The sequence below is a fragment of the Lacerta agilis genome, chromosome 14, assembly GCF_009819535.1.
Source record: "Lacerta agilis isolate rLacAgi1 chromosome 14, rLacAgi1.pri, whole genome shotgun sequence".
In the NCBI taxonomy this organism is placed as follows: domain Eukaryota; kingdom Metazoa; phylum Chordata; class Lepidosauria; order Squamata; family Lacertidae; genus Lacerta; species Lacerta agilis.
Window position 1 is genome coordinate 6,610,602 of NC_046325.1, and position 27,306 is coordinate 6,637,907.

The 27,306-nt window shown below is 45.3% G+C and overlaps 1 gene segment (V, D, J or C); it reads right to left on the reverse strand.

The window, feature by feature from the left end:
* Positions 1 to 7,513: 7,513 nt before the first annotated feature.
* On the reverse strand, positions 7,514 to 26,677 carry LOC117058896. The segment is given in 9 exon segments: positions 7,514 to 7,591; positions 8,219 to 8,355; positions 13,206 to 13,535; positions 14,458 to 14,916; positions 15,262 to 15,594; positions 16,833 to 17,135; positions 24,342 to 24,379; positions 25,237 to 25,472; positions 26,645 to 26,677. Coding segments are annotated over 9 exon segments (1,947 nt in total).
* Between the last annotated feature and the right edge of the window lie 629 nt (positions 26,678 to 27,306).

The following is a 27,306-nucleotide window of genomic DNA, read 5'->3' on the forward strand; positions in this document are numbered from 1 at the left end:
TTACTTCTGAGTAACAGGCATAGGATTCAACTGCAATTTAGTTGGCATCCCTTTATGGCACATTCTTTTGAATGTTCACTGAGAAGCATATGCCACTGAGTTCATCCACTGACCCTAAGTAATTGTACATAGGTTTGTAGCTTCGAGTTATGTTTTTCCAGAAATCCATCACATGAATCCAAACACTGTATGTAGCAATACTGGGAGCATGTTGCTTTGTAGATAATGTGTGGCCAAGTGAGTGAGTCCTGTGGACTTGTGGGCAATAGGGAGGGCCTCCAGCCACCAAAGGGTGGGTCACAGGAAAAAGGATGTGTTTCTGTTGCCTCTGGGAGGTTCTTCGCTATTGGGTACAAGACCAAGGATTTTAATTCTGAAGAAGAACCTTTTATGAGTGAATAGCTGCTAAATTATAAACAGATAAAGCTTATACATGAACCAATGTGTGCAGTATTTTACTTAGGGCTTCTTTTCGCTTTCCCACCTTTAAAATAGACTCTTTTCTAGTGCCATATACTAATAAATTTAGCAGGCATGGATCTAAAATTGCAGCAAAAGCATAAGCTGCTAAGCATGTGTGAGTGAGTGAGTTAGAGAGAGGGTGATTTTTAAAGTGTTTTATTGGGTGCATTTTGATACCATTATAATTGTTGCTGTATTTAAAAAAAAAAGTTTTTAATGGTATTTTATTGTAGGTTTTCTGCTAGACTCCATCTGCATACATGCCATAAACTTAAAGCACACTTCCTGGGATTGCTTGGCCCTATACATCATTTTGTAGATTAAGATTCATATCTTTATCCTAGGTGGCATTTTCACTACCATTAAGCAGGTCTCAACATTTTGTGCCCCCTTTTTAGATGTGTTTTGAGTTTCACTTCCTCTTAATTCAGCACCATCTGTATCTGCCCAGATGTCCTGCATCCTGCCTAACACCATCTTGTATTCAGTAAAAGGTTGAGCAAAATAGCAGCATTTAGAAGAAAAATGGAAAAAGTCAGGCAAACTTTGGTAGATTACATCTGAACCTCATCAATCAGTACTAGTAGTACTGGGGGGGGGGGGGAGGGAACACAAATTAAATTGTCCAGTCAGTTTTGGTTTGTTCCATATTAAGCTCTAAATTTGGAAGGTTCTTTGCAAATTATTGACAACTGGAGCTTTGTGGGCCCAACTTAATCCACAAATGACTGCTTGTTGGCCTAGCACAGGAACAGGGACTTGTGACCTTAGAGGTATTGTTTAGGAAACAGTCTGGCTCATATATGTCCCATCAGCACCTGTTCTTCTCTTCCCCTTCTCTCCCAGTTTGCTTTAGGACCCAAGGAACCTGACTTGAACCCTTCCATCCCATTCTAACCTTCTAGCTCCCACCATGTTCCAGAATTCAGGAACTCTTCTTATGAGAGCTCTCTGCTCTGGGCTGCCAGCTAGACCCATGCCTCTTACCCAAGCTAGGGGATTCTTGTGCCTGAAGCAACCTATCAATTACTTTATTATTATTTATTAAATTTAATAAATTTGTATACTGCCCTATACCTGTACAGTAGGTCTCAACCTCTTCACAAGGCAATCCTACTGAAGTTGGTAACCTTCCCTCTGTGAGTGCTGCAGATAGCAGGAACCCAAGCAAGTAACATTTATTACCAACGAGCTCTATACTTGGAGATGTTTGTGAGGAGTGGAAGAGAATCCTCCTCTAAACTGAAGCAGTTTCACTTTTTTTCTGCAATGGTTGGTAGAGTTCCTAGAACTACTCTAAGGGCTTAACCACACTTAGCTTTCTTCTGGTCTTTCTAGGCTTTAAAGCTCTGTCTCTGAGCGTCTTTCCCCCCCTTCTCCAGAGCATTCCCCATGAAAACCTGCTCTTTAAAGCTCAATCAGAGCAAATGGCAATCTTTGACAGAACCAAATTGATGTTTGCTCCAATTGAGCGCTGGAAAGCGGGTTTTCACAGGGAGAGCTTGGGGCAAAAAGCCCATGCCCAGACACAGCTTTTAAGCATGGACCTGTGCCTGGAAAGAGTGGGGCAAAAGGTAAGTGCGGATAAGCCCTGAGATATTAAATCTTCCCTTCCCACTAATAAATTATCTGAACATTGGGGCTAGCTGCCTAAAGTGAGTGCCCTTGCTCTAAACCACAAGGCTAGGTATGGTACTCAGGAGTCTTGGCAATCAGAAATTATCTTTAAATCCTTTGTAACCCATTTCAACCTTGTTGTTTCAGGAAAAGGCTTTGGGTCAGTGGTAGAACACATGATTTGTACAAAAAATGTCCCAGGTTCAATCCCCGGAATCTCCAGATATGACTGAGAGAGAACCATGGCTAATCATTATAGACAACACTGACCTGGATGGATCAATTGTCTGACTTAGCACTTATCCATACTTACATTTCCTCTACACTTTCCAGGCATGGTCTGTGCTTTAAAGCTCTGTGTTTGAGCAGCTTCCCCTCCTTCTCCAGAGCTTTCTCTGCAAATCCTGCTCTTTAAAGCTGAATTGGAGCAAAGGGCAATCTGTGGAAAAGCTGAATTGCTGTTTGCTCCAACTGAGCACCAAAGAGCAGGTTTTTGTGGAGAAAGCTCCAGGGCAAAAAAGAGTGCTTTGACATGGAGCATTAAAGCACAAACCTGTGACTGGAAAAACTGGAGCAAAAGATAAGTGTGGATAAGCCCTGTATAGTATAATGTTCACCTGAGAGCTTAGGTGGAGTCCCAGGTCCCTGCACACACAAATACACACCTTATAACACTTGTGCCCTTTTTATTCTAGGCTGCTGTATCTGCCCACAGCTGCTGGGCCTCAACACCTCACTGCTATGGCTTTCTAGGGCCCTTCAAACAAAATATAGGAAGCATACTCCTGGAGTGGGCCAATGGTCAATCTAGTGCATCATCCCATTCTCACAGTGGGCAACCAGATGCTCATGGAAATCCCACAGACAGGACCTAAGTGCAACAGTGCTCTCCCCACTTGTGATTGCCTAGCATCTGGCATTCAGAGCCATGCTACCCCTGACAACAGTTAGCTACAGATAAGTTCTGGAAGTGTCTGCTTTCCCTTCTGTCACTCAGGAGCCCTCGCCTAGCTAGGGATGGAACTTGAGCGTTTGGGGGCAAAGCACAGCCCTTTGGTATCTACGCTCCCTTGCCCAGAGCTGAGGTCAGAACCTAGGAGCCCTGGCTCTCACTTCCTTCAGCTTACCTTCCTTTCTAAAGCTGGGCCTTTAAATTTGCTGCTCCCCACCCATCCATAGGGACAGGAGCCGATCCGAACCATTCTTAAATGCACCACATGACATCTCCATTTAAGAATGAGAACTAGAAAGGGCGACCAGCTCTATGTCCTCTTGCTGCTCTAAACCACCACTAACCACCCTCCCCAAGCTAAAAGAAGACTGCAAGGCATTGTCCTTTTATGTTGTCCTCCAGCCAGTATTCCTGGAGGTAGGAATACTATTCTATTCTCGCCACTCGCTTTCTTGAAGCCTCTTGCACAGCACTCAGATCAAGTTAATGTCCATTTGTTCCCATTTGCCCTGGGAACTGCAGAACAGAACAATATATATTCTGCAAAAGTGGGTCCTTCAAAACAAAACACCTTACCTGTCAAATGCCAGGGTAAAGAGTTGCACCTTCTGTAAATGGTGAGAGGTGTACAGTGATGGAGCTGGATATACCTTGGTGTGGAGGAGGTTCCAAAATTTGGGGGTGATTGATAGATAGATAGAGAGTCAAACCTTTTTTCCTCACCCAACCATAGTCTGGAGTTGATTGAAGCAAGCTGTTCTTTGCCACTGAGCCGCCGTCTGTTTCTCTTTGGAAGGCATCTGTGTTCTAATAGGGACTTCAGAGAATTTTGCCATCATCATGTTCTCAGAAAAGTAGTCAAAAAATTACAGTTATGACGACCTTGGAGCTGGCCTGAAATTCTGATTCCTCTCCCTCACATGATTGAGGTCAAGAGGCTGTAAAAGGGATCCAAAACTGGTCACATGAAACTTTTGCTTACACACAACTTCCCTTTCTCCCCGCTCTTATTTGTTTGTGTTGACTTGTTTTCTTAATCCAGACTTTCAGTTGCTATGAAGTGGCAGAATTTGGAGTTAACCTGGCCAAGGAAAAGAATTCCAACCATTTGTTTCTACTTACTAACATGCTTCTTAATTAAACCAATCATTTATTAGTTACCAGTTAATTAAATTTACCACCTGTCTCACCAAGGGCACTGAAGGCAGTGAGTTGGTTTGCACAAAATGCAGCTAAGCCAAATGATGGCTTTAATTCTCAAGCAACAGTTCCCAGGAAGCCATGCCTGTTTGAAGAGGCATGACACTGCTTTCAATGTGCAGATGGGGCTTGTGCCTCTTTCTCAGTAGCTGTCACCAAGAACCACTGCTACACAGGCTTGCAGCATCATAACAAAGCAAGGCCTGCAACTCTGCCACAGAGGTTGTTTAACATTTGTTCATTACGCACACATATATGCAGAGCTTTGCCACTGGGTCAAAAATATTCCCTATTATTGCTTTGCAACCAATGGGAGTTGCATGTGTTTTAAGTGCTTCATGGTGTTCTGTGTTGAAAGTCTCCTGCCTTCTCATGCTGTCTTGGGATGATGGGAAATGCCAGTCAGTAAAGTGAGGGCTGTGGGGTTTTATTTGGAAGTCTCTGATGGGATCAAAAAACAAACAAACTTTTTTAAAACCAGCTTTCTCTAGCCTGGTGCCCTCCAGTTGCTTTTGGCATCTGTGGAAAGTATGGAAACTTCCTGATGGTTGTGAATTTAATGAATGGTATCCCCTAAATATTAACTAATCGGCACTTGGCAGAATACAGTCTTCCTTTGGGGCATTTTTGAGGGCTCAAAGCACAATGAAACTGAGAAATGCAAAGAGTGATAGCAGAGAAATGCCTAAGCTAAGTTGGTTTCCTTAGTTTTACCCTCTTTGCATTGTTCCCAAATGATCACCAAGTGTTCTGCAGGTGAGGGCCTCCTGCAGAGACAATTTTATTTGGAGATTCATTCCGTACAATATAAAAATGGGCCGTTTGTGTGGTGGTACCTACCCTTTTGGAATTTCTTTCCAGTACGTATTATGACAGGCACTGCCTCTGCTGCCTTTTGGGCACCCAAGGACTTCCTTCTTTCAACAAGCCTTTTAAGTAGAAAGTATCCCAGGCTGCATGAGTATTGGAAATGTCCCAGCAGATGAAACAAATTGTGGGTGGGTTTTCTTTTTGCAGCACAACAGGAGCCAGTGTGGTGTAGTGGTTAAGAGTGGTAGACTTGTAATCTGGGGTACCGGGTTCGCTTCCCCGCTCCTCCACATGCAGCTGATGGGTGACCTTGGGCTAGTCACACTTCTCTGAAGTCTCTCAGCCCCACTCACCTCATAGAGTGTTTGTTGTCGGGGAGGAAGGGAAAGGAGAATGCTAGCCACTTTGAGACTCCTTTGGGTAGTGATAAAGCAGGATATCAAACCCAAACCCAAACTCTTCTTCTTCTTCTTCTTCTTCTTCTTCTTCTTCTTCTTCTTCTTCTTCTTCTTCTTCTTCTTCTTCTTCTTCTTCTTCTTCTTCTTCTTCTTCTTCTTCTTCTTCTTCTTCTTCTTCTTCTTTGTCCCAGTAGTAAAAGTGGCATAAATTTACAAAACAAGAGCAGTGAAGGCTTTTAAAAACATCTTTCTCTCCACAAGTATCTGGCTTCCTCTGAGTCATGGATGAGCCTGAAGGGCCAAAGGGGTTTAGGGAAAAGGTGAGCTTTGAGAAAGCCTTTGAAGGAACAGAGACAAGTGGCTCTGTGTAAGAGTCCAGGCAATCCAAGATGTTAGTAAAGGGTGAGGATGTCATTGAAATTCTACTCAATAGGATCCAGAGCAGAACTCCAAAGTATAGTTAGCAGAGTAAAACCTTAAACACGTTGCAGGATTCCCAAAAAATAGACCAGAGGCGATGAGTATTTCATCCAGCAGAGCTTTACTGCTACTGAAGGCAAATGGTCACAAATCCAATACATTCAGGATTGGCACTGACCATAAGAAATCCAGTTGCAGCAGACTTAACTTAAACTTACAATAACTTATAATAAGTCTAAGCCTTAACACTAAACACATGTACAGAACCCCATACTAGGAGGAAAAGAGATGGAAAGTGAAACCTAGGCTCCTTCTAGCCTATTTTTATAGTCAGCAGGACCTTGACAGAAAGACAGAAAGACAGAAAGAGATAAGAGAACCAGTTTAAGCCAGCTATACTCAGCTATAATGAGCCCGGCTTTGGTCGGGGAGGGCAGGATATAAATAAAAATTTCTTATTCTTATTCTTATTCTTATTCTCTGAAGGTATAACCCAAACATCACGAACCTTCTGCTTGCTTCTTGCTTCTTTCACTCTTGAATTAATTAGAATAGAAAAGATCTCTACACATCAGATCTATACTTTCTGCACTAAGAAATGCAAACTGGCAGAGGAAACCGTGGCCCTCCAGAGTTTGTTGGAGTACAAAACCCATCATCCTTGACCATTTGTTATTCTGGCTGTTGCTACTGGGAGCTGGAGTACAACAACACCTGGAGGTCTTCAGGTTCCTCCGCCATTGATTTTATGGGAATGAAGGACAACAGGCAGAATTTTCAAAAGAGGATGAAATTCCTTCCTGAAAGTATGTGAAGGAGGAACAAAAACAAACCTTCAGAAGATGATTTTCTTTATTTGTGTTTTTATTATTGTCTAGTAAATATAGTTATGACCACAAAACATACGATATATGAAAATAGCAGAAATGTCCTCAGTGCTAGTCGTGGGTCTGATGAAGAACACAGTAGTGGCAGGTGGGTCATAAAATTGGTTTGTTTGAGTATATGGAAAGAGTTATAGGATGTTTATTTACTGTACATGTGGATCTGACTATAATAGAATAGGTCAGAGACTCTCATGGCTTCGTGATGCTGGAAGCCTGCTAGTGAAGAGGGGCAGGAACAACATAGGATTTCACATGGGGTGGAGAGGAGGCCTGAAGCTCTGAAATGGGGAGGTTGCAGTGGAAGTAAGGACTGAGAGTACTCAGTATAGCTCAAGACACTAAGGCTGAAGTCCTATGCACACTGAGAAGTTCATCCCAATGAATTCAGTAGGACTTACTTCTAAGTCGACATGCCAAAGCACCTTTCTCAAGGCCTGTGTGTCTGCCTCCATGCTTTACAATCGCAGGCTGGGTGGGAGAACTGTTTGCTCTCCTTGACTGTGGAAATCAGATATCTAGGGAGCGCAGTCTCAGCATATGGCATAATAGGATAAGCCATGCTCTAGGTTTTAGCAAAATTGCCTCTCTCACATGACAAGTCCCTGAGCCGACAGGGCTTATATCTACCTGCCAGGGAAGAACTTGGGCTGTTAGAGAGAAACTTAAGGTGTTTATACTGGAGATGGAGTCCTGTCTCTAGCCAGTGACTTCTTCTTTGCACCTCCCAAGGTGTAGGGCAAGATCCCAGGAAAATGCTTCTAGGCCACTCATTGGATCACATTCTTATAGACAGGGCCTGGTGGCTGCTTCTTCAGCTGCAGCATTGTAGAGAAGAGCCATTTTACCTGTGGAAAGGAGTGAGGGTGCGGATAAAGAAAGACGTAGAACCGACATGAGTATGGAAGAATAAAAATATGCAAGTTCTATTTGTTATTAGTGACCAATCAGATGCCCCCGTTGGAAGCCTCAAAGCAGGACTTGAAGGTGCTACACTCACAAGTTGTTCTAGGAGTCATGCTGCCTTCAACAATGCAAGTAGAACATTGTCCTTGCGGGTATTGGTTGGTCTTAAACCTTATCCATTAATTTGTCTAACCCTCATTTAAAGCTTTCCAAGTTGAATGGCCAACATTGCCTCTTGTGGGAGCAAATTCCATCGTTTAACTATGAAGAAGTACATCCTTTTGGCAATGTATAATAAAATCTTTCCTTGTCATCTTTTCCCCATCCTCTTATTCCTCAACTTGTCTTGCCAACCAACAAGTCAAATCTTTTTCTTCATCCATTCTTCTGATTTTAATGTACTGTTTGACACAGTGTAAAGATATATGCTAAGTCCTCTACAGATCCATTCACTAATTTACGATAAACAGTACAAATATTTCAGCCTTATCCTTTTGTTCCCCCCAATCTCTTCAGTGTTTATGTAAGATGCAAGTGTAGATATGTAGTATCCCTTCTCCTCTACTCACTTTGAACAGTGTCACGGTGGCACTATAGCAAACGCTGAGGATGAAGAGAATGAAGAAAACAAAGAGAGTCACCCATAAGTGGTCCACTTCCTCCTTTTTCTCATCACTATAATCAACATCTGCTGACACAGTAATCTCTGTGAGGGGAGAAAGAGACGTCATTTCCATTGTTCAACATAAAATATACCATAACTTCAGCCTTTCCTTCACCCACCGCTCATATTTCTACACTTTGTCATCAACCCATGCTGCAAGAATCCAAAGGGATCTGTTCCTAAATTTGACTGTCATTGTAGTAACTGCAATTGCAGGTAGGGGTGTAGGAAACCCACATGGTGGGAATTCTGTCACGGTGCAATTCCACTATGACAATTTCTTACTTAGAAGCCAGGCTATGGGTTACCATTTAAAAATTCACATTGCCCAATGGATTCTATCTGCTACCATTTGTCCTGCCCTTAATGATATAAATAGAATTATGCTGAATCATGGGTTCTGTACTACTACTATTACTATTATTATTATTCCTTCTTTTTATTCCAGTCTAACATAGACTACAAAATCCATTATAGACAAACTGCACACCTGCAAGATCATCTATGGCCTCTATAACAATATTAACTAAATTTTACAATAGTGGTTTGTTGTAGGATCTTTGGGAACCCTCTCTGTTCTCCCCATACAATGTTTGTGCCTAGTCCTACAGAGTAACTTCACTCTGTTGGGAGAGCTCTCTCTCTCTCTCCTTCTCCCTTTCCCGGCACTCTGCATAAAGTACCAGTTCACCTAATTCCTATCAGCTTGTTTCTGATGAACTTGTCGTGCAATGTGGTTTAGAAAGGCCACACAGTGAGCTTCATGGTTGAGGAGGGATTTGAATCTTGAGTTCTAAGCACCAAACCGAACGCGAACCAGCACGCTAAGCAGACCACCTGCTAACATTGAAGCAAGGAGTAACCAGGGAGTAGGTGTGGGTAGGAAGTTGGTATGTGTTCATTTCATATGTAGAGGGCTGAGGCCGCACCGTGGCAGGATAACTGGACTAATATCTGCTCCCCCTTAAAGATGGGGTCTCTTCTAATTCTGATGAGAGAGGTAGGACATTCTGGAATGTTGTCTGTTACTCTCTTCCTGTGTTTCATTGGACCCAAACACTTGTATCTAATACTGGGTTAACTTAACTGGAGACTGGGTTCCAGTTAAGTTGCCAGTGCCACAATTTTAGATCCACCATCTTCAAAAGCCATCAAGAAGTGCCAGTCTGTCAAATATTTGCTGGCTCTGATGTTTCTAGCCATTGATACGAGTGTGGGCACATTTGTATTTTTCTTTGCATGAGGACTTGTGTTTGTCTCTACACTCATTGCTGTGCTTTGCCTGTGGAGTGACCTCTTCCACCTGTTCTGTTGAACTCCTGCCTGCTCACGTCTCTATCCTTTCAGTGTTATCAGCGGGGGGAATTCTTACACAAGCCGAGAGAAAAATGGGAGTCTTGCAGCATGGCTAGAGCAGGAGCAGTTGAGTGGAGACCTTGGCACTTGTAGTTTCCAAAAGCAGGAATGTCTGGGTTCAAGTGTACTTGATTTTCTTCCGTCATTGATTTTCAAGATCATCATCCAAAAATGTGAAACTTTGAGTCAGCTCATCATTTTTTTGTGTTTGATTGGGTAGTTATGAGGGGATCTCTGCCTCTTGGGGGAACATATCCCCACTCTGCAACTTTGGGCATTGCCATGCACACAATGCAAACTCCTTCCCTAACATATATCTCTCTCGTCCTCACCTGACAAAGTACAGTGGTACGTTGGTTGTCGGAGCTTCCTGCAGTCAATCGGAAGCCGCGGAAGCCACGCCAGACGTTCGGCTTCCGAAAAACGTTCGCAAACCGGAACACTCACTTCCGGGTTTGCGGCGTCCGGGAGCCGATTTGTTCGGGATCCAAGCTGTTCGACAACCAAGGTACCACTGTATGACTAATCCATTCATGTGGCTGGAATATTTTGTGAATCTTTCATGGCTCCTCATCCATCTGATCTATGAACCTATCTATCCGGGCTTGGCTCAGTTTGCTCATCCATCTCAGTCATATTTAGAGTCAAACTAGGTTTATTATCACTATCACTGTTACTTTTATTTTATTTTATTTTATTTATTTATTTATTTATTTATATCCTGCCTTTCCCCCAGGCTGGGACTCAAGGCAGCTTGCACAATTGTAAAAAATAAAAATAAAAATAAAAATCGATAAAACACAATGTGATGCTAAATGTGTCATTTGTCATTTGAATTTGACACATTTCTGTTTTTAAGTAGTTGATAGGCACTTTGAGGGCCAAGTTTTGTAAGGACCCTAGTGCAAAGGGAGGTAATTTTATATGCAGTCCTGATGAAATTAATCATTCCTTGTGGCTGTAATTTGCCATAAGCTTCTATAGATACCATGGTAGAGGGTTTTGAAGGAGGAAACCTCTTCCTGTGCAGCACAGTCGTCGTCATTGCCCCCCCCCAAAAAAAACTGCCCCACTCCCCATGGTATCACTTTTAGTTGGGCCTTCAGAAATTATTCACTGTTTTTCAGGCAATGCAGGTATTTTGCATTCTCTTGTTTCTTCTGCTCTCCCACTGAAATAGACAACAATCCAGACAATGTGAATTGATGGGAGGGAGGGTATATGTGTCAGTGGTGAGTGTGCGTGTCTGTTGCACCAGACGATGGCTGACTATTTTCTGGCCCTATGACTACTTTGCTGCTGCTCTCCATTGAGCTAACTTCCCACAGGATGTTTTGCCTACACCTGTACTTCCACCTCCACCCAGATAAGCTCTGTACCTGCTATTGGACTAAGGTTCTAGCTCTGCGGTAGAGAGTGTACTTCGCATCAGTTGTACTCAATGCAAGTCCTACTCAGAGCAGACCTGTTTTAATTAATGGCCCTGAGCAGACCCAATGGGTCTGCTCTGAGCATGTGAACAGGCGCAACCTTGATGAAGGATCTTGGAGAGCCTGCCTAAGCACGTCCAACAGTGGCTGGTCCGCTGCCACATGAAGACCTTCGCCCTCCACTGTCAGTTTGTCTTCAGCAACTGGCATTCAGAGGCACGGTGCCTCTGAAAAGGAGGATTTCAAATAGTGATCATAGCCAATAACTGCAATGAGATCTATGCATTTGTCTCAGCTTCTCTTAACTGCTTCTATAAGAACATTTAAGGAGAGCTCGAAGAGCTTGTCAGAGTGACAAGCATTAGACTGAGAAGGAGGGCAGATCAGGTGTTAGTATTTCATGCTTCTGATGCTGCAGATGAGATTGTTGTAAATCACATGCCTGTCTGGGATGAGTCTGAGAAAGGAAGATGGTAAGAGGGCTCTTCTATGATCCAGTAGGGCTCTTATCCCTTCTGCTGCGGGTACTATTGCAATGTACTTTCGCTTTTATTTCTGTCTGTTTGTTCTCTTGGAGCTGGAGAGAACAGATGCCATTATGCCTTTGTCTGTACATAGTGTGTAAATAAATAGTAGACTAGATCTATGATGTCTCACTCTTCTTGCTGCGTTATGCCAGAAGATTAGTGTGTATAAATCATCTGATTTATGTCGCTGAGCGCACTGGAGAAAAGGGGAGAATGCCTTCTCCAGAGCTGCGCATACTGGAGGACGCTCGGAGTTCCTGGGGCTTGTAGGCTCACCCCCAGGGTGTTTTTCCAGCATGAGGCTCACTAAAAGTCAGCTTCTTACATCTTGTAAGATATTTCCTGATTTGGTGAAGATGGAGAAAGGGAAGGGCAATGCAAATAATTTCTCACTGATCTTCTAATATGGGCAGGTCTCTCCATATTATATATATATATATATTCATATCAAGAAGGCAAAATTAGAATATGAGGCTTTGGCTTTGATTTTGGGTGAAGGTTTTAGATTTAAAATTATAATTATTATTACTATATGTATAAAAATGCATTTAGCTCTTGTTTCTCTACAATCATGTCAGCCTTTCCCCAGCCTTTTTATTTCCACTCCCTTGTTTTATATGTATGTTTTCCCACACATGCTCCCATTTCTAAATCTGTTGCTTCTGTATGAGCTACTTGAGCCTTGTTAGCATCTTGGACCTTCTTGACTTTCTGGTCCCCTTGCTCTGTTGCTGCTTCATCTTTGCTTGTTTATACTGTCTTTTACAGCTTCTTTTCCTGCTGTATATTATATATCAGCTTCTAATACACAGAACTCTTGAGTTATAATACTGTTGCTGGGCCTGCAGTGAACACTGCAGCCTCTGCCATGATTGGATGCTTTGAACAACAATTCCATTGAGGAACTGAGACCCGGTGGGGCAGTTGAGGCTGGGGCAAAGCTACTGGTGTTGGTGGTCGTGGGATTGAGGGGGATCTGCAATAGATTCTTTGTGGGAGAGACGGGTACATAAATATTCCTCTTTAATGTTACAACAGCCTCTTTACTGTTTTCAGCACCAGACATTAAAAGGAGAGCAGCTTCCTGTGTATGGACGTGTGTAGCTGGAAGCCAGGGTGGAGCAGATGATGGGATGTTGGACTTGAGCCTGGTGGAATGTGACCCAGATTCAAATCACCACTTAACTAGATGAAGATCACTGGGTGTCCTTGGACAAAATCCATCTTACTTCTGGCACAAAAGCAAGGGCCTGTTATGAGCAGTAAAACTACACATATACTGACATCAGACCTTTGCAACCTCCCCACTCCCCATGGCATAGCTCTGATAATGGCGAATACATTTTGCTTCCAATATCCTTGCATTCTAGAACCCACCCACCCCACACCAGTCATCGATTCCCCTGCAAATGACCACAACATGGGATATATCTGAGTTGGTTCTCTTTTATTCAGCATTGGCCAAACATGCATGCATGGAAATTATTTACACAGGGCTTATCTAACAATGCTAGAGGAAAAATCTGGGAGAGGCTGAAGAGGTTGCAATGCCGTAGGGGGGATGGTCATCATTTTTTACCCTGGGTTTTCTCCACGGTCCTCTGGGTGAACTTCATGGGGAGGGCTTCGTGGATAACCATGCAGGTGTGTGAAACTCCGTTGTTCCAGTCAGAGAATGGGATTTTCATGTGGCTGTAGAGAAAGTAGGAGTCGTTCTTGTTGTCCTTCATGACCGGCGTGTTGACGTGATGGTCTTCAGGCATGGCATTGTGATTCTTCAGCCACTGGATAGAAACCTCTTTTGGGGTGAATCCTGTGACCAGGCAGGTGAGGGTCAGCATTGCTGGCCGAGCGTTGATTTCCTCGTGGTGAGGGGGGTAGAGGAACACCCCAGGAGGGGTGCTAGCGCCTTTTTGAGAGGAGGGGGGGGAATGTGTGAGAGAAACGGAGGAAACAACAATTATTAATGTTAAGCCAAATTAGTGGATGCAATGTTGAGAATGAGGGTCTTGTAGGGAAAGACTGTGATTTTGTTGTCTTGAACATAGGTACTCCTGACAGGCTCATTGCAGACTGTTCATACACAGTTCATAGCAGCAGCATGTTCCCAATAATCATCCCAACTGGCCGATTATATTATCTGAACCACATGAGATAGCAGAGATTTAAGGTATATTTGCACAGCCCTGCTTCCACACACACACACACACACACAGAGAGAGAGAGAGAGAGAGAGAGAGAGAGAGAGAGAGAGAGAGAGATCATGCAGCACACAGAATCCATCCCAGCCTTTACTGAGAAGTTATTGGTATGCTCAAATTCCTGCATGGCCAGGGGTCGAAAGGCAAGCATATGCAATGTTCATGCAGCAAGCTCTGCACAGCAGATACTCAGGTAGCTCCTCAAATGTGTGAACCGGGCCACCAGGGAAAGGGCATGGAGAACTACCTTCAACAGAACTGGCTCAATCTTTCATCTAGGTTCAACCAATGCTGGGTAAACATTATCAATAGAGTGGAGATGGCAATAGTTTTATGGGGATGGAAATTGTTATGGGAGAGGCATTGACCCCTGTGGGGGCACACCCTTTCTTTCCTTGCTCCAAGAGTTGCCTTCTAATAAAAAGAAATGCACTGCAGGTTTTTCAAGCACCATAAAAAACCTGTGAGTAAAGGAGAATGGTTTTGCAAACCTCCTTTGCCATTGCAAAGTGTGTCTCCAGTGTGAATTTGCAGATAAGCCAAGTGGTGTTGTGTGTTTTCAAGCACCATAAAAACCTGTGAGCAGAGACAAGGGTAGAATAATTGTGCAAACCTGCACAATACCCCCACCAGACTGTGTGAAAGTGTCCGCAGTGTAAATTGCAGGTGAACCAATTGGTGCTGGTTGTTTCAGTATTCTCTTTCCTGCTGGAACACAAGGCCACCAGCCCCAGGATGGGAGCCCAACCTTGTTTCCCCCCTTACCTGTCGTCTTGGCAATGGTCTTAGTGATGGGAGCAGTCAAGCCTGGATATTCCACGTTGCAGGTGAATTTCTCGCCCTGCAGCCACGTTGTGACGGGAAGGGAGCTGGTAGCAGTGAACTTTCCATTAAGCTCTTCTTTCACTCCCAGTAGTTCTGGGCTCACGGGTCCTGAATCCGCTCGTGACCAGGTGACTTCCAGCCCATCTGCGTTTTCCAGATTCTCTACCACACAGGTGAGCTTGGGGTCGTAGTTTACGTACAGGTCTTGTGGCGTTGGTGGTATGATGTGCACATTAATGCCGCTGGAGGGGCAGTCAGCATTGTCTGGAGACGCAAACTTCATGTTAGTTCTCTAACCAACCCCCACTTCTCTGCTGTTTTAGGGGCTTGCGCACTCCTTGCGGCAGAGTAGAAATGGAAAACAACAACACTATCAGTAAGGCCATGTGGACGTGGCAGGCAGTGGGCAAAGCCTTATTTCAATGGGCCTTAATTGAAAGCAGCTATATAGACACGGATTAGGGAGTAGGCTGTCTTGAAATTATTATCACATACATGAGAGGATTCTCAATAATCTGGAAGCAGTTGTCCTCCTCCCCCCTGTGTTCCAGTCCATGCCCACCAAAAACAGAGGAAAACCCAAGTGCCAGCTCAGTCAACATTTCCTACCTTCACATATCTTGGCTTTGCTTTTCACTTTGGTTTGGGTTGCTTCGTGGAACACCTGGCAGTAGTAGGTATTCCCAGCCTGCCAGTCTTCTTGGCTGATGTTGACTGTGCTTGTAGTACTGAAGGTGTATCCGTGAGCATCTTTCCTGGGCTCCTCAGTGAATGAAGCCAGCAGACCGGCTTGCCCACCTACCAGCCATTCCACCGTCACCATTTTGGGGTAAAAGCCGGAGATCATGCACAGCAGCTCAATGGTGGCATCTCTGGATCTGGGTTTGCAGGAGGAATGGAGAAGGCGGACTTCTGGGGCCACTGGAGGTAGTGCAATAGAGCCTGGAAGGGTATAATTTATGAGAGGTAGGGATGGGTGAAATTGTCAGTTTCGGTTTCCTCTTAGTTTCTTATTCTCCCAGTTCTCCACATCAGTTTGCAACTATTTTGAAAACAAGGTCTTACTCATGTGCATTTTAATCCAAATTTCTCCTAACATGCACACCTTTGCATGCAATTCTGCATAATATAAACATTTTTGCTAAGCAGTGCTCCCAATATGATGGATTTTTATGTTATTCATATCATAAATCTGTTTTTGGGCACATTTCCCCCTAGTAGATGCATTTTTGTACATATTACTTGGCTGGAGAACTGCTTTGCAGAATCCAGAGGAGGACAGATTTGATAGGACGCCACTTGTCTACCACTCAGCGTAAGCCTTGAGGCCCAAATGGAGGAATCCGCTTAGTTAGAAGACTGGAGGGTGAGTGGTCACTAGTTCATCTGCCATTGACATATTTTGGTTCTCCTATTACTATTATTCCCCCCTTTTGATATCATGATCCCAATGTTTTGAACACTCTCTCAGAAATGCACTGTTTTCCTACTCTGTATCCCTATTCAAAGCTTGCCTCCCCCCTGTAGCTATCATGCTTTGCCTTGCCTGATTCAGCACGAAGGATGGCACAGGGTGATCAATCCTAGCCATTCCTTCCATCATTACAAGTGATTGGGCTTCAGGAATATCCACCCCCACCCCCATTTCTTAATTCACTTCACTGCTTCTGCAGCTTGACAACTCATATAAAATATTAAATGAATGCCCACGGCAGCAAACACTGTGTGTACACTACTAATATTTGTAACTTTGTTCCCAGAATAAAGCAGCAATAAACAGAATTTAAAAAATAAATAGCCACGAATCCTTGTAAATTCAACAATCAAACCTTGAATTGTATTCAAAAAAGTTGCCTCTGGGTGTTTCTCCAACTTGCCCCTGACTACAGAACCTGCTTTTTTTCTTACCCCATGTCCGGTACTGAATGGGCAATTCCAAGCTTTTTCTCTCCATCCACCAACCCCCCCACATTTCAATTGTAAGCCATGTTGGGCAGAGACCATTTCTTGCGCTGCCTGCTTAATGTGCCTTGGTACCAGACAATAGTGCCACCCAAAAATATTGCATCTATTCCCCAACTGTCTCCACCAAAGTATTTCACTTTTCTTTCTTTCACCATATTGAGTGTCCATTTGAGGGTTAAAAAGAAAGCAGATAACGAAGGCCCAGCCAGACTCACGGTCAATCTCCTTGGTGATTTCAGAGCTGGTAGCTGCATGGGCGACATTGCATTGGAGCTTCTCAGATTCCCAGGTGCTGGTTGGGATGGTGAGCTGGCTGGTGAGGGTGTAGCGGCCACTGGATGAATCCAACAGTGCAGGGAAGGTCCGGATGCCGCTAGAGATGGCTCCCGAATTCCATTGCACTGTGACTGGTTCAGGATAGTAACCAGAGACCAGACAACCCACAGTGACCTGGGAGGCGGTGGTGTCGTCTTGCCTACAGGGAGGCAATGGGAAAACCGTTGGGGCTGTGGCACTTGCTGCAATAAAAGAGAGAGAAAGACAAGTTGAGTATACGCTGTGCAGCCAATGTGTATGTTTTTGTGTTCCTGCAATGCAGGGGGTTGGAATAGATGCCCCTTGGGGGTCCCTTCCAATTCTACTATTCTATGATTCCATCAGCTGAGTGTGGGTTACAGGATCTTATCGTCTCATTTGAGGTAGCGCATTATCCTGAAAGATACTTGGGCGTGCCCAAGAGTTCTGACATTGTCAACCAGTTCCAGTCCTGGCTGATTTAAGAATGCTGCATGATTGATCTCTGCTGTTTGTTAGAGGGAGGGACAAGGAGATATACGCTGTGCTGAAGTATCACTTTCAAGCTAATTTTCTCAGCCACGAGGGTTATAAATGTTCTTTTAAAATAAGCTTAGGATTCTGAATTCTTTGCCTAATACATTCAGCCCTGTTTTAACATACACTGACAGACCATTTCTCTCTGAATATTTCTAATGCTTGATTTATGTCATTCAGCTGCAATTGGACTGTTATTCAGTGAATAATTAATTTCAACCTTTTGGCCTTAAGTTCATCAGTTATCTAAACATGCAGGGAACACTTGCATTTTGCATTCTACATTGATTAAAAGAGAGAGAGAGAGAGAGATGTGAACAAATCTTACAGCTGTGAGAAGGCAACAGCAATTCATGGCCAAGGGGAAAGAATGTGGGAAAGTGCGGGTGTGGTTTGGGAAAAGCAGTCAGAAGAAAGGGTGCAGTTTTGGCCTCGCTGTCCCTGCATCTGGCCTATGCCTAAAGGAAACTGGAAGTTGTCAGGAAAAGGTGGGAAGCCATGGTAGCCTGAGTGCCACATTCTGTTGCAACCAACCTTCTCGGGCCTCATGCCATTGACAGGCAGAGCCAAAGGCAAAAACAACACAGGTGAGCAGAGCAACAGGTGTAGCTCTTACCTCGGTACATTCTACCTGTAGAAAAGTCAGAGGATTCCAATGCACACATCTCCCCATTCCCCCATCCAAGTAAGCAAAAGCCATGATCACAATTCATATTCTAACCGGGCAAAAAAAAAAAAAAAAAAAAAAAAAAAAAAAACCACCACTCAAGAAATGGTACAGGGTAGGTCTGAGGTGGGTTGTAAAAGTCAGAGGAGATTGGAGGGGCACATTTGTCACCTAAACATGAAACTCACCACCTTCCCCATGTTCACTATTTTAAAAGAGTGCTATTTAAAGATAATGCAGGGTTCTTGTTGTTTTTAAATGAAGGAACTTCTGCTACGTTTTACCACTCAGACATACGTTCACCACCGCTGTGAACACAAGGTCTCCCTGCCCATTAGGAGGCGTGGAGCCTTAGGCCACGATGGTGCTGTTGGACTTCTGCTTGATGAGAAAAACTTCCAACAGCTTGCAGATTTCCTGCCACAGTGGGGAAAGCGTTAGCTGTGGAGCTACTCCCCTTTTTTGCCTTGGTTTTTACTCCTGAACCAAGGTAATACCCACTTCTCTTTGGTGGCTGACGCATCTGAGACCAAGTTGTTAAATTTAAGTTCCTTTCATCTAACCAGAATCAGTAGGATCAAATCAAGATTTGAATTCTGGCTCAAAATCTATAGCTGCAGTCCTGAATGCACTTGCCTAGGAACACAGTCACACCCACACCATCCACTTAAAGTGCTCTTAGATCACCTTAAAAGTCATGGCTTCCTCCCAAGAATGCTGGGAAGTGTAGCACTAATAGCTCCTAGCACCCTTAACAAACTACAGTGCCCAGGATTCTTTAGGGGAAGCCATGAAACAGTGGGGCGAGAGTGCTTTGAATGTATGGTTTGAATGAGACATTGCTTCCTTGAACACTGATAGACTTATGTCTTGAGCCAGCGCATGTTTCTTACTCTCTCGGGTGGCATTTTTTGCTGGCATTGCCCACATCTCAAAATCCCATGCCTCTTTTAGTCGTGCGAGTTCTCTCACTTCCTCTTCGCTCTGCACCAGCTGCAGGTTGCAGGTGTCCTTCTTAGTGCCCCCTCACATACAAATTTGACTGAAACTGGGTAAGGGGACAATCACATAGCAGCGGTCAAAAAAGGAAAGGCAAGCAAACTGTGACTGGAGAATATTTGAACGTCATTAACTGGCAGTAATAATATGAAGGTGAAGCCAAATCAGTTTGTACAGCCAATTGCAACTTGTTTGGAGTTCTAAGTGTTGAAGATTATCTAGTCTACGGAGTATCAGCAGCTGGTGGTTTATGGGCCCAACCTACTCCACAAATGACATAACATTGGCCTGATACTTTCCTCCTACTGGATAAAGTGGATGTTCAACTATTCAGCTTATGAGTAACTTAAAATAATAATAATCTCCCTGTAGCATATGTTATAAAATAGACAAAATTAAAACCAACCATGCAGCATCTCAGTAAAATGATTAAAGCAAGAACAGATGAATCCATAATAGATAAAATCCAGCCATAGAATTCCATAGTCTTTTGGGCCATGCCGCACTCTGTAGTTGCCACAACTTTAGCATTTTTTTTAAGGTCCTCAAATGGGACTTGCCTTTTGGGTTCTCCTCGTATAGTCCTGCTAATGTTCCCTGATCTTAGTCCTTAGCTAGGGATGCCAGCTGACCAGGGCAAAACAGTCTGTCCAGCTCCTCTGCCTTTAACAGTATGGTAGCCCGAAGAAATCAGGAGATTTTATGCCATGGTGACCAGCATTATTATGACCAGTAGAGATCTGGAGAATCTCTGGATACCTCCCCACTTAAGCTGGACCACTGCTATGCTCTGCTGAATTTTGTAAGAAGAAGAGGCTGAGGCTCCAAGTCTGCCTGAAACAAGACAGAAGGCCTTCCCCCTTAACCTCAGGTATGTGTGGACAGACTGACAAGTCTAAAGGTTAGGGATTTACTTTGAGTCAGCCTCTGACTGTTGCATGTGGAGTAATTTTGCCCTGATGGAGACCCAAAGCCGCAAGCGATTTTGTATTACTTCCTATGGTTGCTGTCACATATTTGGGGGCATTTTGTATTAATCACTGCAGCCTGACACACACACACACACACATTCAGCAAAGGAAGGTTTTCCTCTTGCTCTTTTCCAATGGCAGGAATAGTATCCCCTGCTAAATACGTGCACGTCAAGCTGCTGTTAAAGGCACAGGAGCACGTGCAGGAAAAATGATGGTGGCAACCCTATATCCCAACCATTCTGGTATGGTTCCTTTCCCTGGCCAAGTCCCTTGGGCCTTTAGTAGGCAGAAGTTCAGCAGGTGCAGGAGTGGAGAGGGAGTGGTGGGGACAGCTTCACTACTTGATTTTCTGCCTGCTAGACTACAGTTAAAAGCACAGAAGCTCTGCCAGAAAAAAGCAGACGGTCTGCCCCATTGTTTTACCTGCAAGTGCATTCTGCTAACCCAGTCTGATAGAACCTCAACTCCCACCACTACCTCCTTCCCCAATATGTTGCACTTTCCTTCCAAAATGGGGATAGAATTAGAATAGTCAATAGTTGTTTTTTTCTTGCTTTCTACCAAGCCATCGGCAACAGCTTGATACAGAATGCTTATTTCCACATTCCTGATAATTTCTGCACTGAGCTGGCAAAGGTGAGGCTGTCCCTCCTGGTCCGCAGAGAACCCTAGACAGAATATGGTGGCTAGGGCTAGCTATACAATCCACTCCAGCTTCCTGAAATCCATTTGCTCTAAAATCCACCACACTTCCAAAGCTAGCAACAAGTCCCCCAAATCTTGGCTGCAACTGCTTCCCACTTAGTAACCCCGGAAGCTTCATTTGAAAAATTCTGGTGTTTGTTACACATCTATTTTCCCTTCCTCAGCCAGAGCTAAGAACAAAACCTGGGAGTCCTAGCTCTTGCTGACCCCAGCTTCCAACCACTAGACACCACTCTCCTTCTAATGCTGAGACTCCATGCTTGTTTTAAGCTGTTGTGCTCCTTTCCCATTTCCCAGGGGCATGAGGTCCCCCAGGGCTGCATTTCTCAGGTACACCAGATCCCACTTTCCTCCTTCTCTGAACCACTCAATCACACTACCCTCCTGTGGCTGGGTACAGAACCCAGAAAGTTGTCTTTCAGTGGGTCTCCTGAAACTCTTCCTGAAAATTGCAATACATTCCCCTGCTAGGAGTTTTGCCAAGCCTCCTGTCGTAACCAGCTCAGCCCACTCATCAATAGCAGCCCACTGCAGAGAGAAGCCAGGGCCCCTGCCTGCTTCAGCCCTTGCAGCCCAGCAAAGCTTAGAGATCTTTTTGCTCCAAAGTACACTTTCTGAGCAGGGAGCAGAATTTTGGCTCCTCAAAGCCGCTTGCTTACTAACCCTCTAGTTCCTTTGCTGTGCTTGCTGTTTCAGGCCTCCGATATGAACCCCAAAAGCTGCACACCATAGCTCCAGCATCAGGCATTCAGGTAGCCCTGTGGCTCCCCACCCCAGCTTCCTTAATTTTGCAGTCTCATGGCTTCCCTGCACCCAGATGCTCAGCTGGTTCCCAAGGGAAGCAGGTTCCCAGCTGAGCATCTTCTTTGGAGCAGGTTTAGAAAGCCTCCTTGATACAATACAGCTTCTTGCTGCTCCAGTAGGAATTGGGGGATCTCCAGCCTGAGCTTCAGGTCTGGGGCAGATATTTTCGCATAATCTCTCTTTTTTCACCCAGCCTCCATGAAGCCTGCTGCTCACCTGGATAGCCTGGAATCTCCCAATTAAGCATCAGGCTTGGTCCAGACTTTTACAGCATTTCTAGCTACTTACCAGCTTCCTTATAGCTTCCTTACCAGCTTCCTTATACCACCTTCCTTGCTCCATCTTAGGGCTCAGGAACCTGTCATTCTAAGCTGCTAGCACTCATTCAGTTCCCCCTACCCTGGCTGCTCCCTATGAGCTCATTGAGGCTCAGGAAGGTTATGAGTCTTTAACATGGGGCTTGACATGGGCTTAAAGTTAATTCCTTCCTTCATAACACCTTATCTGAAACGTGCTGTGGATCTGGTAGGCCAAGAGCCTCACATTGGAGCATCAGACTTGGAGCAAGCTCACAAGTAGCTCCTCTTCCCCTTGGCAGGCTGAATCCTGCTGCTCATTGCGGGAGGGAGGTGTCAGAAATCTCCCAGTGAAGTACCTGCCTGGGTGGACTTTCAGCCACCTTCCTTGCCAGAGGATGCCTAACGTTCTTCTGGAAAGTCTGGAAGCTCCCAGAGGGCATTAGGTTACAGCAAGCTCTGAAGCAGCCCTGTTGTATCCTGCCATCTTCCTTGAAGTCTGCTGATTGTCTGAGAGTATCTCCCAGCAGAGCATCAGGTTTTGGGTTTTCTGCCATTCAGGCAGCCTCCCTCCTGGCTGCCCGCACCAGTGTTTGTGAATAATAAGCTAGATGCTCAGATATCTCCAAACTGTGCATCAGGCTTGGGGAAGCATCTGGGCAGCCCCTTGGCTGCTCCCTATCAGCTTCTGTGACTCAGCTAGCACTCAGTTAGGTGGTCAAGAATCTCCCAGCTGAGCATCAGGCTGGGGGCAAGCATCTGGGCAGCCTGCCTACCTGGCTGCTCCCCACCAGCTTTTCTGGGTCTTAGCATGCAGCTAGGAGGTCAGCAATCTCTCAGCCGAGCATTAGGCTCACAGCAGAGGCAGCCTCCCTGGCTGCTCCCCAGGACCCAGAATCCTAACACTGTGGGCTGGCTTCAGCTTTGCTACTAGCTCCAGGGTTAGATTCCTTGGATCCTGGTTCTGAACTAGGTATGGAACAATGTCCCTGCTGAACATTAGGTGAGAAAGAGCTCACATTCCCCTCCAGGGTTCACGGAGTGCACTGCTTGTCTAGGAACCCAGGAATCTCACAGGTGAGCATCAGATGGGATCTGTACTACTCTTTTGCTCTTGTATAGCTTGTTTTAGCTTAGCTGGGTTCCAAGGTTCTCCTAGTTGAGGATCAGGCATGGGGCAGGCTTTCAGATAGGCTTATGGGAAGCTGGTGGGAAGTGAGCTAACTCTCCTGCTTTGACAGCACCAGTCTACCAAAGGAGCCTTAGGTTTGGAGCAAGCTTTCAAGTACTGCCTTCCCCAGCTTAAAGCCTGCTGCTGATCTGTGAAGTCAAAAATTTCACAGCTGAGCATCTGGCTGGGGTAGATGTCATTCCCCCACTGCTACCTTATCAGTTTCCTTGAAGACAACCTTCATCTAGAAAGTCAAGGAACTGCAAGCTGGCCATCACATCTGAGCAAGCTTTTAGGTTGTCCTCTTGTTCCCCCAGCTACTTTCTTGAAGCCCAACACTCCTCTGGGAGCCCAGAATTCCCATTTCAGCATCAGGCTTTAGCCAGACTGTCGGGTAGATCCCTTGCCCTCCTCCAGCTTCCTAGCATAATCTGTAGCTTGGAGGCAAGAAGCAGCTTGGCAGGTAGCCCTGCTGGGACATAGCTGAGTAACAAGCTTGGGAGGAGTTAACAAGGAGTCCTGTGGCTTTTCTCACTTACCTTCTTTAGACCTCTCTCTTGGCTGAGTGGTGGGAAGCTTTCAAGCTGAACATGATGCATGGTGAAGGTTCATGTGCCTATGTTCCTCCCTCTTAGCTGTTGCTCTGTCCTGGTATCAGAACATAGGAAGCTCAGTATTGCCTACACTAACTGGCAGCAGTGGCTCTCCAAGGTTGCAGGTGGGCTTCTCCCCATTCCCTCTCGGGAGATGCCAGGTATTGATCCTGGCTGGGACCTTCCTCTTGCAGAGCAGATGTTCTGCCACTGAGCTTCAGCCTTTCCCATTTGGCTTTGATAACAGGAGCTGAAGTGGAGCTTCTGGAAGGTTGACCAGTCGCTCTTTATCCTTGAAGTTCTCAGCTCCAAGAGTCAACTGAATGCTGGACTATAGGGAAGCTGGTGGGATACAACCAGGCTACCTTTGCAGCCTTCTCCAAGCCTCACATGCAGCGGCTCCAAGCCCCATCTATTCCCCCCAGCCTCCCTTACATAAAGATGCTCAGTTGGAAGATGGTAGCAAGGAAGACTTGCAATTCAGCATCAGCTAGGAAGCCCAAGAATCAACAGGAGACCCTTGACTAAAGGACAAAAATGCTTCTCCACTTTCTCAGGCATAGTATCCTTCACTTCCTTCCCAGAAAGGCTAGGACATTCCAAGGAGTCCCTTTTCCTGTGCGGTATCTATGTTCCCATCTTCTCAAGACCCATAACGTTAAGAACAAACCCTCTTTTACTTACCGATCCCAAGGCTGGAGTTGATTGAAGCAACCAGACCTCTGCTGAATGACCCACCGTCTGTTTCTGTTTGGGACTATTTTCTGTTGCAATGAGGCCTTCGGAGTTTTCCCCTAACCATGCTCTTATGAAGTGCCTTAAAAAAGAACATTGCACATTAGTGACGTCCTGAGAGTTGGCGTGAAGGTGTGAAAAAACATCATGAGTTTTAAGTTCAAGGGATATAATGAGGGCAGCTAGAACTTCCCCCCTCTTTTTCTGAACTTCTCATAACCCCAAAATTCCATTGCTGAGAAAAACAGGGCTAGATGAAATACAGAATGGGGTGAATCTGGCCTTCCAAAGCTCAAAACATGTGTTTATACTCACCTACTTCCCTCCTAATTAATTAGTTAATTCAACTTAACAGCCCTTGTTTGTTTGCTTGTTTTGTCCAGGGTGATGTATAAAATCAAAACTATATAAAAACATAAAGCATTACAGAGTTAAATAAACTGAAGTTGTAATCCTATATGGACTTTGCAGGGACTTCGGTCTACGGTTATTCACTTTGTTCACCACAATCACCACTGGCTTCACAGTCCCATTGAATTCAGTGGAGATTACTTCTGAGTAGACATATAAAGGCTTGCACTGTCAATCCCAGTGAACTTTGGTGATGACATTGTTACTGGTGAAGCTTACTACCAAGTGTGACAATGGCACTGTCAAAGTGGCTCATTCAGGCTTGAGTGCCAAACTAGGCCTTCACCTCATATATTGCTATTAACCATTTTCATATCAAATAGCATTCCCGCAAATGGTTTTGAATTCCCACTTCATGACTTCCGGTTTGGTGCCGGGTAATGGCGGACGGGAGCTGAAGAGCTCCGGTTCCCCGAGGGGTTTTAGGGGTTACCGAGCCTGCGCCTCGGGCCCCTTAAAGCCACGGGAAGAGCGTCCCGTGGACCGCGGTCTCGTGGGTCCCCGTTGTGTCGTCCCTGCTCCCGATTGACCCTCGTAAGGAGGAAAATCGGGTGAGTGAGGCTCCGACACGGGACTGAAGAGACGACTGCCCCCGGAGAACAAAGCAGCGATCCCGCCAGACTTGAGCGCCAAGCATTTCCTGTCAATTTGAATTCCCACTTCATACAGCTGTGGGACAGATTAAATCGTGAGGCCAATGCGGGCAATATCTGGTGCAGTCCACTTGCTTGTGCAATGGAAGTGCATTTGTGCAACAGGACTTGCACTTTCTCTTCTTCGCCCTCCAACAACCCCCATGCCTCCTCAAATTTGCTCTAGAGCAGTGGTTTCCCAAACTTTTTTTTGCTGGGCCCCACTTTCAGAATAAAAATGGGCTTGTGCCAAATAATTTCCCCCAAAACTGATACCGGTAAGTAATACACTGGAAAACAAAAAGAAACAACTCCTAGCAGTGCTTGATTTATAACATAGAACACAACTACTTTATAATATGATCATGGAGCATCCAGAAAGCTATAAAACTATGCAACTAACTAGGAACATGAACCATTCCCAAATACAATTATAAAGGAGCCTCTTACATATGTAACTTAAGTACTGTATGTATACAAACCTCTTGAGAGGTGTGAACTTGAGAGGTGGAAAAGCGGACCATTTGGATCCCTTCCAGTTGGGATTCAGGCCTCATCATGGGACTGAAACTGCCTTGGTCGTACTGGTTGATGATCTCTGGCAGGCTAGGGACAAAGGTGAGAGCTGTTTCCTAGTTCTGATGGATCTCTCAGCAGCTTTTGACACCATCGACCATAACATCCTTCTGGACCATCTAGAGGGGTTGGGAGCTGGTGGCATGTTATACAGTGGTTCTGCTCCTTCCTCCTGGGCCGTGTTCAGAAAGTGGTGTTGGGGGATGAGTGTTCAGAACCCTGGTCTCTCACTTGTGGGGTGCCTCAGGGTTCTGTCCTCTCCCCCATGCTTTTTAACATCTATATGCAGCCGCTGGGAGAGATCATCAGGGGGTTTGGGCTGGGTGTTCACCAGTATGCGGATGATACCCAGCTCTACCTCTCTTTTAAATCAGAACCAGTGAAGGCGGTGAAGGTCCTGTGTGAGTGTCTGGAGGCAGTTGGAGGATGGATGGCAGCTAACAGATTGGGTTGAATCCTGACAATACAGAAGTACTGTTTTGGGGGGACAGGGGGCGGGCAGGTGTGGAGGACTCCCTGGTCCAGAATGGGGTAACTGTGCCCCTAAAGGAGCTGTCCATGGAGGCGCAGGTTAATTCTGTGTCCAGGGCAGCTATCTACCAGCTCCATCGGGTACGCAGGCTGAGACCCTACCTGCCCGCGGACTGCCTGGCCAGAGTAGTGCATTCTCTAGTTATCTCTCGCTTGGATACTGCAATGTGCTCTATGTGGGGCTACCTTTGAAAGTGACCCGGAAACTACAACTAATCCAGAATGCGGCAGCTAGACTGGTGACTGGGAGCAGCCACCGAGACCACATAACACCAGTTAAGATCTCCATTGGCTCCCAGTACGTTTCCGAGCACAATTTAAAGTGTTGGTGCTGACCTTTAAAGCCGTAAATGGCCTCAGCCCAGTATACCTGAAGGAGCGTCTCCACCCCCATCGTTCTGCCCGGACACTGAGGTCCAGTGCTGAGGGCCTTCTGGTGGTTCCCTCGCTGCGAGAAACCAAGTTACAGGGAACCAGGCAGAGGGTCTTCTCGGTAGTGGCACCCTCCCTGTGGAACGCCCTCCCACAAGATGTCAAAGAGAAAACCAACTACCAGACTTTTAGTAGACATCTGAAAGCAGCCCTGTCCACAGGTATCCAACCTGGGAAGGCAGTGCCAGGCCCAACTACCAGGAGCTGCTCTGTGATTCAAAGGGGCTACTCGCAACCGCGCAAAATGCGCACCCCATTTGATGTGGGGAACGTCTATTATAGGAAAATGGACAAGGCAGCATACCAGTTTGGGGTTTGTTCTGGCTCCAGCT